Here is a 12,513-nt window from a genome sequence, read left to right as displayed (position 1 = left end):
TGGCAACACGATCCTGAGTGAGCCTGGCTTGCAGATAGGATCAGGCACAGTGACAGAGGAGGCATCACCCTCTTGCCTCCATAAGAAGCCTTGCGGGAGGACTCACACCCACTTGGGTGAGGTGATCCTCACTCCCCCTTCTGTTGCTTCAGGTTGTGCTGAATCAGAAGTTCACCGACTGTTTTGTCTTGGTGTTTCTGGACTCACACTTGGGAAAGACGGTGAGAACAGAGAGGGCAAGGGGTTTCCTGGAGGCTGTACCCCCCAAGCCCTCCACCTCAGCCTTCTAAGGCTGGACTGTCAGCCTCTGCACCCAGCCTCAGTCCTTGCCACGGCCTTTCACTGCCTCACTTCTGTCATGTTCTCCACAGTCTCTGACGGTGGTTTTCCGAGAGCCCTTCCCGGTGCAGCCCCAAGACAGCGAGAGCCCCCCTGCCCAGCTGGTCTCTACCTACCACCACTTGGAGAGTGTCATCAACACAGCCTGTTTCACCCTCTGGACCCGCCTTCTCTGAGAAGGTGGACCACTGACTTTGTTGGTTGAATCATGGATCTATAAGCTTGCCCACTTGAGGCAGGACAAACTGGCACTTAGGAACCCCAGGGTGAACTCAGACACAAAGTGAGTGACACCAAAGGATTGTGAGTTCGTCTAGGGAACTGCTGCTACAGCCTGGCAACAGGGACATAGTTGCTGAGCAGCCTGGACTCGCCTCAGGCCCCTCAGGCCCCTGGGCCTGTGCAGAAGTGGGTGCCTCCTTCCTGCACACCTGGTAGAGTGCCAGGGAATGTCACATGATCTGACAAGCTCTCACCTCTAAGAGCTCTGCCACTTGGCCATCACTGTTGGACATTACCATTGAGATAAGACTTGGTTCTTATCTTGACTCTGCCTGTCTAGCACCTGTGACCAGTTTTACCTCCTCCTGTCCCCATTGGACCTTTGGTTCCTCATCTATGGATAAGGAAGGCTCAGAAGATCTCCTATGTCCACAGCAACCCTGGCACCAACTGGAGGATTTGAGCTTGAGCTGTGTGTCCCTTCTCAGTGGGAGGGAATGAACCTGGAGACATTGAATCATTAGACACTATGTGTCTCCCATCCCTGTAATATACACATATAAAAATGCTCAGTGTGATTTTAATTCAGAGAAGGTACCTCAGGACACTAGCCCACTGCCCCAGAGCAGCATCCAGATGCTGTGCAAAACCTTACTGGCCAGTCTGTGGGTGGCCCCGTCTGTCCCAGTATGAACGTAGCCAACTCAGACCCTCCACTGTGTCTCCTGCAGTAAAAGAGAGGCAATGCCATCTTAATTCATAGGGAAGGAACCACCGCTGTCCAATATCTGTCCCTCCAGTGTCCCCTCACCTCGAGGCTGATATTCGCAGCCCACAAATCCTTGGTAGCCCTCATCTTCTAGCAGCTGGAACAGGTAAGTAAAGTCCAGCTCTCCAGAGCTGCCTGGCTCCCCTCGGTCTGGGACCTGGGCCACTTGCACATGCCCTAGGGACAGAAGAGAGGCATGGAACAGCACAGAGTGGAAAAGATGGCAAACGTAAGAACACCAGACCAGGAGGGAACACGGGAGGGTAGCCCTCACCAACAGTGGGCAGGAACTCCCTGATGTTTCCTGTGAGATTCCCATCCATGATCTGCCAGTGGAATATGTCCTGGGGAGGAGAGTGTCAGTCAGAACTGTCAAATGTCCTCGACAATTCTTCCCAGTCTGGAAGACCTGGCCTCCTGCAAAAGCACCCATCTCCCACTCACCATTTGCAACTGCAGATTGGGTCTCCCAACCTTCTGTAAGATAGCTGCAGCTAGGGGGAAAGCAGGGGAGACAGCCATGAGGCTTTAGGCTGTGTGGACCAAAGAGGACTAGAAGGTAACAGGACTAGATTCCTACCCTGCTGGGGCGTGTCCAGGAAATACTGGGGGTCTGTGATGCGGGTGTTGATAGGCTCCAGCAGTCCCACGAGGTTCTCCTAGAACCATGGTGGAGGCTGTCAGGGGCTCCTCCCCACGTCTGTCTGTCACCTCATCTGTTCCTCTTTGTACATCACCTACTGTCCCCACTACCTCCTCTCTCCTCAACACATTAAGTATGCATCCACCTCTTACCTGAGCCAGAACCTCAGCGGCATGCCTCAGGTTCTCCACAAAAACTGTCTCCATCTCCCCCTTGACTGCAGCTCGGTCAGCACCTCGGGGTACTCGGCCAGCCATCAGGTGGATCCTGTGGAGAGGTTGGTCGAGGAGGGCTCATGTCTCCCTATGCATCTCTTTTTAGATGCCCTCTAACTATCCCAGCCTCACCCAGACTCCCAGGCCTTCTGTCCAGACACTTTGAGGCACAATGCCCAGGTATCCTAGCAGCCTCCTGTGCTTCTGTGTCAGGCCAAGGCAACTGCCCTGTGCCTTCTTCCCATCAACCCATCAGGGCCTCACCCATCACTTACTCCTGTACTCTTAACCCTTCCCTTCCCTTGTTCCTTCTCAGCTCATAAGCATACTTGAGGCTTTTTAAATTTTTTCCAGATTTTAAAAATGTATTTGTATATGAGTGGTTTACCTGCATATCTGTGTACCATGTGCCTGGTGCCCTTAGGGTCAGAAGGCATTGATGTCCTGTTACTGGATGTATAGATGGTTGAGTTGCCGAGGGTACTGGCAGCCCAATCCAGGTCTTCTTCAAGAGCCATTAGTGCTCTTAGCTACTGAGCCATCTCTCTAGCCTCCTAGCCTTTAGGCTCACCTTTTAAAATGATTTTGACCCTTGCCCTTTCAGAAAGTTCGCGTTGCTTAACCCTGCTTCCTCTCCCTACACTAGCCAGCAATGAGCCTCTTGCCACGGTTGCTTCCTGGTGTTGATAGGTTCCAGCAGTCCCATGAGGCTCTCCTAGAACTGTGCTGGAGGCTGTCAAGAGCTCCTCCCCACATCTGTCCACTTCTTGTCTCTGTTCCCAACTGCTAGCAGGTATTCAAGCCCTTGGAACTCAGTATTTACCACCTCCAGCCTCATTAACTCAGCTGGACAGGACAACCCTCCTTGCCAGGGCCACAGCCTCCTTGCCTGAATACCCGACCTCCCCCTATAAAGTGAATGTGTGGGCCTGCCAGATTCAGTTCCTGCATCACTATCTGCAAACAGCTTTCTCCTAGTAGGGGTTAGGTGCCCGCCCTACCACGCCTTCACCCCTGCTTTCTCGACCTTATTAGCTCCCTAACCAGACCCCACCCCAGCCCCACTCCAAGCACGGGATCCCAGTATGAGAAGTGCATGACAGCAGTGTGGCATACGGAATGACACTAACAGCTGAAATACAAAAAAGTCTGTAAAGGCCCTGGCCCACAGTGGTGTCTCTGCTCCAGCCTTCTCCCGACCCGGCCCTGAGGTCAAGGGAGGATAGGGCAGGGTACCTGGGGCAGCCCAGCGCCTTTGCGTACAGCACGGCCTGCTCCAGGCCCTCTCGGAAGGCCGCCTGTCTCCCGGGGACGGCCCCCAGCCCCATCTCCCCCTTCTCATGGTCTCCTGTAGAGAGAACCAATGTCAGCGCAGGCCTAGCTCCCCGCAGCCCCTACGGCTCCCCCGCCCCGGGCGCGCACCGCGCGGCGTGTTGATGAGCACCAGCCGCAGTCCCGCAGCCCGCGCCGCGCTTGCCAGCGCCTGGGGGGACTCGGTGTACGGCCAGGCCACCTCGGCCGCTTCGAAGCCCACACGGCCCGCGGCGTGCAGCCGCTCGGGGAGCCCGGGGAGCTCCGGGAACAACCAGGAGACATTGGCCGAGAAGCGGAGCGGAGCCATGCGGGCGGAAGGCGGCGGCAAGGGCGCGGCCTCGGGTCAGGAAGCGAGGCCAGCGGCGAGGGGCGGAGCGAGGCCGTCCCAGCCCAGTTCAGATAAAGGGAGGTGGGTCTGCGAACTACTCGGCTGGTGGAAAGGAGGTAGCTGTTCTTTAAGTAATGCCCGAAAGCTGAAAACAAATAGCTTTATTTGAATCCGAGTCTCGTACATATGCTGGCCCACTACGGCCGCCATCCTCCTGCCCCATCCTCCCTCTGTAGGATTATATACAGGCCTATCTTCATCCCAGCGGCTCTCACACTGCCTACCCATTGATTTTTCCCTTACAGACTAAACACTAAGCGAGCATTTTTTTTCCTCCTCAGAAAATTCGGATCGTGTCGTGTAAAGTTTTATGGCCTATCTTTTTTCAAATGACGATCTATTAGCATTCCCCCGCGTTCTTCAATACTCTTCAAAGTCATGCCAATCGCTGCTTATTGTTGCACTGCACACTTAGACAACCCATAATTATCATATCGCTGTGGCTGGTGTGTACGCGCACGCGCACTGGTGTAGGAGCGCATTAAAACAACTCTGGGTCCCCATCTCTGCACCTTTTTCTTAGATTCCCTTTTTAATGATGTCCATCACAGTGCTTGCCAGTCCTGGATGTTTGTCCATAAAAGAAAGTGCTGTACCAGGGTAATTCACCTAAGCAGCTGGGGGCGTGGCGGTCTATGCCTCCACTGATGGAGTCATGGGAGGATACCCAAGGGCAGTCAACCTGGCCAAACAAGATTGGCTTAGTTTTATTAGACGACTAGGTCTGTGGAAACTATGAAAGATGATAGATAGATAGATAGATAGATAGATAGATAGATAGATAGACAGACAGATAATAAAACAAAGGTAGATCCCAGAAGAGTGTAACGGAGTCCTTATAAGTAAAGGGACCCGGAAACCCCGCTGATCCCGGCAGCTGCTCCGTAGCTGGGTACTTATCTCACCTGTAAAGCCTCCTGTGTTTCTTGAAACAAATTTCAACAAATCTCCTTTCACTTACAAAAACACGGATTTCAAAGACACATAGAATATATTCCAAAAGAAGAAACAGGCTTATTTTTTCTTTTCTTTTTATGTGTGTGGGTGTTTTTGCCTGCTTGTATGTCTGTGCACCACACCACGCTCGTGCAGTGCCGATGGAGGCCAGAAGAGGGCATCGGATCTCCTGGAACAAGCTGCGGTGTAGGTGCGGTGTAGGTGCTGGGACTTAGGTCCTGCTGAAGAGCAGGCAGTACTGGGTGAGGGGGAGTTGTCTCTCCCGCACTCTTTAAATTCTTGATAGCAATGATAGAGTGCTTTCTGAAAGGTACATTTATAAGGATCGTGTACACTTCTGATCCCAAATACTTAGGAGACTGAGACAGGGTCACTGAGTTTAAGGCCAGCCTGAGGAATGTAGCAAGACTTTGTCTGAGAAAAAGAAAGGAAGCTGGGTCGTGGTGGCTCAAGCCTTTAAATCCCAGCACCCTCAAGGCAGGCGGATATCTGTGAATTCGAGGCCAGCCTAGTCTACAAAACTAGTTCTAGGACAGCCAAGGCTACACAAAGGAACCCTGTTTCAGAAAGCCAAATCAAACAAACAAGAAAATGAAGGTAGGGCTAGAGAGATGGCTCAGCAGTTAAGAACACTGACTGCTCTTCCAGAGGTCCTGAGTTCAATTCCCAGCAACCACGTGGTAGCTTATAACCATCTGTAATGAGATCGGATGCCCTCTTCTGGTGTGTCTGAAGAGAGCAATGGTGTACTCATATAAATAAAATAAATAAATCTTTAAAAAAGAAAAGTAAAAGAAAGAAGTTTTAAAATGTAAATTTATACCACACCCCTTTGTAAGTAGAATTCATCTCTTATAACATGCACAGGACTATGATTGTCTCATTGTACACAGGCAGATGCTATCACATGACCAGATGAGACTGAGCTCTACCCTCAAGTTTTAGCTCTCATTCATGAACTATTCACAGGTTGTTGATATCACAATGAAACCAGCCTCCTCTCTGGGACACCCCAGCCAGCTTCCACTGCTCTGCTCAGCTCCATCTCCAGACATCCAGCTCATTCAGACACTGGGGGCCAGGCTCATCCCATCCTTAAACTACATGCTTGGAGGTTCCACTCCTGCAGCTCTGCCTCAGACCCACCAGCTCACCTGTCACCTGATTTCTTGCCCATTTGCAGTTGAATTTTTTCTCTTGGACCTTTGACTTGTTTGGAGCATGTCTCTTGGCTAGAGTCCGATCAGGTTGTGGTCTCTTAACTAAGTGTAGCTTGTTAATCAGTCAGCAGGTTTACAGTCCAGAGTGACAACTGAGGAAAGACATCTTTATTAGCTCTTCGCTGTAAATCTCTCACCTGTACCAAGGTAATTCTAACTAAATCCTGGTGGCACCTCCACCTCCCGAGTTCTGAATCAGGAACTAAATGTTCTAACCCACATGATCCGCGCCCTCCTCATATTCCTTTATGGCAGCAGAGAGAATTTTATGAACTAGGTGGACATGACTTACAATTCCTCTCGATTCCCTTATGGCTTTCAATAAAAGGAATATATACAGAGCACAATGTCCATGAAAACAATTTTCCCCTTTTTTCCATGCTAGGTATCAAACCCAGACCCCTGTACATGGAACACATGCTTTTTCACCAAACTACACCCCAGCCTACAAAGTATTTTCTTCATTCATAACTTGATCATCTATAGTTTCTAGCACTTTGTGACACAGACATCATACTAAGTTATTATGCCAAGTTTCCACTCTTTTCGGTTTAACTTTTACCCAGAGAATTTGCATAGGAGTAGTGTTTCATTATAGTATCAACAACCTGGATTAGTTAATGGATGAGAGCTAAAGTTCAAGGTAGAGTCCAGAGTCTCATCTAGTCGTATGACAGCATCGTCTGTGCAGTGTTGAAACCTTCTGCAGTCCTGTGTACAACACAAGTGAAATCCTCCATGAGATCCAGCTGATACATTCCAGATTGGCAAAAATGAAAATCAGTGTCAAATAGTCAATAGGATTTAGAACAACTGGCAAGCTCCCTCAATGCCAGTGTGAACGTAAATCACTCTAACCACTTTGGAAAACAATTTGGCATGATCTCTCTAAGCTGATATGCCCTTGATCCCAGCAGTTCCTCATCCGGGTGTATTCCCTGAAGAAACATTTGCACAAGTGTGGCAGGAATACGCCTCGTGATATTCATAACCACGCAGCTTACCCAGCAAAAGGCTAACACGGGCCAAACATCCATAGACACACTCAGATGAGCTGTTGCACAGTGTTGCACAGAGAGGGAACGACAAAACTGGTGGCTCAGGTGAGAAATTGAGTTTCCTCTTGTACTGGAGCAATGTGAAGTTTGGCTCAAATTGAAAACATTAAGGTGATGGTATTTTTTTAAAAAATCTCAGAAACACAATTTTGAGAGAAATATGTACGGTGTGCTTCCGTTTTTATTTTGTCAAAGATTTTGTCTGATTTATATGTGTGTGTCAGCAGGAAGGTGTACACCTGAGTGTGGGTGCCTGTGGTGCTAGACTGGCTGGATCAGGACATGGATATTGGGAACCAACCTCTTCTGTGGTGGGATCCTGGGGTCCAACTTAGGTCTGAGCTTGTGCAGCAAGCCTCTCACCTTGTCACTAAGCCTTGTCACCAGCCCTGCTTCCATTCATACAAAGGCAGGGAAGTCACCATCACATAAAGGAGATACGATACAAACATCTCTGTTTTTTATAAATGTCATGAATAGCAATCACAAAGCGTGATTGTGTCTGGAGGGGAGAGAAACTGAAGCTATTGGAGACCTGGGAAGTCACTGACATCCCTTCTCTTAAACTGGGTGGGACAGCCATGTAGGCTAATTATGTCACGCTTCTTTATCGCTCACATATGTTTTTGTAGGCACCAATTTTGTGTATCACTTTCATATTTAATAAAAGCAGAACTTTAAGGCCTTCTGCGCACATGCCTACCGCCTGCTAGCCCATTCTACACTAACATTTTCATCGTGAGAGCCTCCTCATCTCGAAGCTTTGCTATAGACTCGGCTTCCTGGCACCATTTGTATAGTTTGGGCTACAATTACTGTTTCTAAGATTGTTACTGCTCAGGATGGTGGTCTTTTAGCATTTTATCTGCTCAGATGCCATGGGGGAGCATCCTACACCACGGTGCCCTGTGATCTATGCCTACTGGCATTCAGAGGCCTGGATACCCCTTTCCATTTGAATATGTGACTCACTTCCAAAACAATTAGGATAGTGGAAAATACCCTGGAAAGTAACTTATGAAAAAGCTGTGGTTTCTATCTTGGGTATCTTACTCACTGACTCTTAGGAAAAACAACTGCAGGGTTGTAAAGTGCCCTGTGGAAAACCCTCCACGTTAGAAACTCTGATGTCTACAGCTATGTCGGCTGAATGTGTCTCTCCTGCCCCTCCACATGTTGAAGTTCCGTGTTAGTCGGATGTTTTATCCTTGTGTCAGACACCTGGGAAAAGCAACAGAAAGGAGAAGAGATATTTACTTAGTCTCATGGTTTCAAAGGTCTCAATCCAAAATCAAGCAGGCTCATTGCTTTGGACTAGAGGCACCGCAGAATACCATGACAACAGGAGCACAGAACAAAGACCGCTCGCTCACCTCGCAGAAGCCAGGGAACAGAGGAATATGAGGGGAAAGGGAGAGGTGTGTGGGTGCATGCCTGAAATCCTGTAACTCAGGAAGCAGAAGCAGGCGGGTCTCCAAGTGTGGAGCTAGCCTTGTCTATACAGAAAGTTCCAGGACAGCCAGGGCTACACACTGAGACCACACACACACACACACACACACACACACACACACGCGCGCGCACACACACACGCGCACACGCACGCATGCACGCACGCACGCATGCACGCACGCACGCATGCACGCACGCACGCATGCACGCACGCACGCACGCACGCACGCATGCACACATACCTCAAAGGACCTATTTTGGCTCATGGTTTCAGGGGCTTAGGGCTTGTGGAAAAGTGGCACATCTTGGTGGATCCTCAAGACAGAACAAAACTGCTCACCAACAACCATCAAGTGAAAGAAAGAGGAGAAGTTGGAGTCCTATAATCACCTTTAAGAGTCCACACCCCAGTGTCCAAAGACCTCTCACGAGGCTCCATTTCTTATCAGTTCCACCACTTTCTAATAATAGAGCGAACCTGGTACCCAGCATGCACCACACACACAGGCCTTTGGAAGCAACATAAAATACAAACCATGGCATAGTCCAAACTAATACACTGGCTCAAAGCTGACAAGGAGCTAAAGCTGACCTAGAGTCACAAGGATGAGCATAGAAGGGATTCTCTCCAAGAGAGCCTTGAAGTGACAACACTATGACCAACAGCTAAAGCAGAAGCTCATAAGAGACACTGAGTGGGCGAAAGCTCACCAGGTTTCCGGACCCTAGGAAACTCTTAGGCTCTGAGTTTGGGGAATAACTTGTTAACAGCAATGGCTGACTAACAGAGGAATTTGTGCTGGGACTAGCTCTCTTTTTTGGGGAAAACTACTGTCTACCACTTTCATCTTTTCTTGACCTGAAGGCATGAACAGGTGCCACAGTAATCTGTCTCCTGACCCAGGCTGGGCCAGTGTATCCAGTATATCTTTTATAGATGTTCCCTCTCTTCTCCCTCTAAAAAAAAAAGACACTCTCTCTCTCTCTCTCTCTCTCTCTCTCTCTCTCTCTCTCTCTCTCTCTCTCACACACACACACACACACACACACACACACACACACACAGAGACACATACATACGTGCGGAGACAGCCAGCCCAGGAAGTAACACTAATATCATAGAGAAGAGACAAAGAAAAACAAAGAGAAGTACTGTGTTTGTCTTACAGAGGATCTGTTAGGGAATCAACCAGGTTGCCTTTCTTACTTCCTCTTAACTTTTTCCAAAAACCAAGATTTCTCAGAACTAACCTGCTGTTTACCCTCCCAGCCTCCAGCACTGTGTATACTTCAATAAATATTTGAATCTATCAGTAAAAAGCAACGTTGTGTTGTTTGAATGAGAACGGCCTCTGTAGGTTCATATATCTGAGTACTTGGTCCCCAGTATTGTGGATGTGTTTGGGAAGGATTGGGAGGTGTGGCCTTGTTGGAGGAGGTGTGTCACTAGACCTGGCTTTGATTCAAGCCATTCCCAGCGTCTCTCTCTCTCTGACCCATTCTTATGGATAAAGAAGTGAGCTCTCAGCTACTACTCCAATGCTATGCCCGCCTGCCTATTGCCATGGCTTTCATGATGATGGGCATGGACTCTCCTCTATAACTGAGCACCCCAAGCAAACTCTACCTTCTGTATGTAAAGAACCTTAGGATACCAGGATTTATGTCATTTCATGAATCTTTATAACTCAAATTACTAGCAGTAAATGGCTGGGTAGCCCCCATAGTGATATAAAGATTCCAGTGCCTAACAGGGCATCTCTGTCTTTCAAAGTCAGGGCTTATGCCAGCGGTTTTAGTTCACTCCCCTCATTAAGCTCTTTATTATCTTGTCCTGTACAAGAACATTTTCATCTCTCTTTAGTTTTCTTTATCTGAGCTGTTAGCTTCCTATCATTTGGTACAATAGGCTCAAGCCAGAGCGTATACATCATGCTGTATATTTCCACACTCAGCCATGTGTTCCATTATAGCTGCCTCCATTTAAGAAGATCCCCATTCAATTGTCACTCAGCTGATTTTTTTTTTTTGAGCCATTGAGCCTGCATTTCTAACTCCTCAGAATTTAACTTTCTGACTCTACTCAATTTTACCAGTAATAGTCCATATCACACAGACTCATGTCAGCTTGTAACAGCGTCAAAAAGGAAGGGAAATCTTGGGTAAAATTTCTTTCATTGACTCCTATTGTATCCAAGCATTTATACAGGGATATCCACGATACATCTACATTTGGGACCCTATAACTAAAATGTCAGCACATTTAAATGGAATAATCTCTCACACACCATACATTGAATAATAGCATCATTATACAAAACAGAATTGAATCACTTTACAAAATTTGCACTTGCATAAGCAATTATCTATATTCTTGGAAGAATATTACAATATTTGCTATTCCACGTTACACATGTTCCTCTTTCAGAGGGGTTCCTGTAGCTGGCCCTTTATCCTTGCTTTCTAATCTGTTACTGGGTGGCTGGATCACATCCAGAAACCTTTCTTTCCCTCTCTTGCATATGCATCCTTAATAGCAAACAAAGGCTCTTGGCAGCCTAATGGAATGTTAACTAATTACATGTCGTCATGCAAACTCTAAACTCAGCAATAGCCCCCATGCACATATGGTTTAAAATAAGATACAGGTAGAATGTTTTTAAGTTGGTTAGGGTTTTGGGGTTGGTTGGCTTTTTGAGACAGGGTTTCCCTGTGTAGCCTAATCTGTCCCAGAACTCCTTCTGTAGACCAGGCAAGCCTTGAACTCAGAGAGCCTTTGCCTCTCCCTCCTAAGTGCTGGGGTTGAAGGGCCATGTGCTACCACGCCTGGCTTGTTAGTCTTTTATTAAATTGTTTTAATTTTATGTTTATGGTTGTTTTGCCTGCATGTATGTCTGTATGCACCACTTGTATGTCTGATGCTTCAAAGACCAGAACAGGGTGTTAGAGCCCCTGGAGCTAGAGTTGCAGATGGTTGTGAGCTGTCATACAAGTGCTGGGAATCAAACCTGATCTGAAAGAGCAGCCAGTGCTCTTAACCACTGAGCCATCTCTCCAGCCCCTCTATCTATCACCTAGATCTCATAGATTCTGCTGGTGGCTAATAAGTCCCAGGAATCTTCTTATTTCCATCTCTCCCTCCCTGGGACTATAGATATTCTAGCTTTTATGTGGATGCTGGGAATCCAAACTCATTTTACTGATTGAGCCTTCACCTACCTACTCTCAAAACTTTTGAAGTCAAGTCTTTGATTATTATTGGAGTTGAATAACTATCAATTCCACATTTTTTAGCCACTGATATTTTCTTTTCATGGCTAGGGTGTAGAGTGTTTGCCCAGCAGGTGTAAGACCCTGGATTGCTCCCCCTGATTTGATCAGTCTGCTATCTCCAACCCAGGGTTGGTCCCACCCACAATGGGCTGGGCCTTCCCATCACTAAGTAAAATGTCCTACAGGCTTGCTTACAGCCCAATCTTTTGGATGTTCTTTCTTTCCTTCTTCCTCCCTTTCTTTCTTTCTCTCTTTCTTTCTTTCTTTCTTCCTTTCTTCCTTTCTTTCTTAAGATTTATTTATTTATTTATTATATGTAAGTACACTGTATTTATTTATTATATGTAAGTACACTGTAGCTGTTTTTCAGACACTCCAGAAGAAGGCATCAGATCTCATTATGGATAATTTGTGAACCACTGTGTGGTTGCTGGGATTTGAACTCAGGACCTTTGGAAGAGCAATCAGTGCTCTTAACCACTGAGCCATCTCTCCAGCCCTTGGAGGCACTTTCTTAACTGAGGCTACCTCCTCTCCAGTGACTCTAGCTTGTGTCAAATTGACATAAACTATCTGCCCAGTAAACTATCTGTACAGAATCCTTTCATAGGAGGTCTTTGGCCCCCTGTTCCCTCTCCTGGTCTTCCCCTGGGGCTGAACCTG

At 47.7% G+C, this 12,513-nt stretch overlaps 2 protein-coding genes across 2 annotated transcripts in view; one reads left to right on the top strand and one right to left on the bottom strand.

The window, feature by feature from the left end:
• Positions 1-1,129, top strand: part of Szt2 (SZT2 subunit of KICSTOR complex) — a 45,133-nt gene extending 44,004 nt beyond the window's left edge. Inside the window, exons 71-72 of the mRNA XM_031378431.1 lie at positions 153-221; positions 372-1,129. Of these exons, the coding sequence (XP_031234291.1) occupies positions 153-221; positions 372-515 (213 nt within the window). The 3' untranslated portion in view covers positions 516-1,129. The remainder of the gene's footprint in view (positions 1-152; positions 222-371) is intronic.
• On the bottom strand, positions 1,126-3,974 carry Hyi (hydroxypyruvate isomerase (putative)). Its single transcript, XM_031378432.1, has 8 exons — positions 3,611-3,974; positions 3,425-3,536; positions 2,126-2,240; positions 1,911-1,989; positions 1,775-1,824; positions 1,605-1,674; positions 1,373-1,507; positions 1,126-1,286 (listed from the first exon to the last, which is right to left on the bottom strand). Exons 1-8 carry the CDS (start codon positions 3,807-3,809, stop codon positions 1,213-1,215), a joined length of 834 nt encoding a protein of 277 aa, XP_031234292.1. The 5' UTR covers positions 3,810-3,974; the 3' UTR covers positions 1,126-1,212.
• Positions 3,975-12,513: the final 8,539 nt, after the last annotated feature.

The sequence above is a fragment of the Mastomys coucha genome, unplaced genomic scaffold (assembly GCF_008632895.1).
Source record: "Mastomys coucha isolate ucsf_1 unplaced genomic scaffold, UCSF_Mcou_1 pScaffold18, whole genome shotgun sequence".
NCBI classification, from domain to species: Eukaryota; Metazoa; Chordata; class Mammalia; order Rodentia; family Muridae; genus Mastomys; species Mastomys coucha.
Note: the sequence above shows the minus strand (reverse complement) of the source record. Positions and strands in the feature narration are given on the sequence as shown.

Coding starts and splice junctions, on each gene's coding strand:
- Hyi (XM_031378432.1), bottom strand. CDS start 3,809: ATGGCTCCGCTCCGCTTCTCGGCCAATGTCTCCTGGTTGTTCCCGGAG. Junction 1,990..2,125: donor CCGCTGAGGTTCTGGCTCAG/GTAAGAGGTGGA, acceptor CCATGGTTCTAG/GAGAACCTCGTGGGACTGCT. Junction 1,675..1,774: donor CCAATCTGCAGTTGCAAATG/GTGAGTGGGAGA, acceptor TCTCCTCCCCAG/GACATATTCCACTGGCAGAT.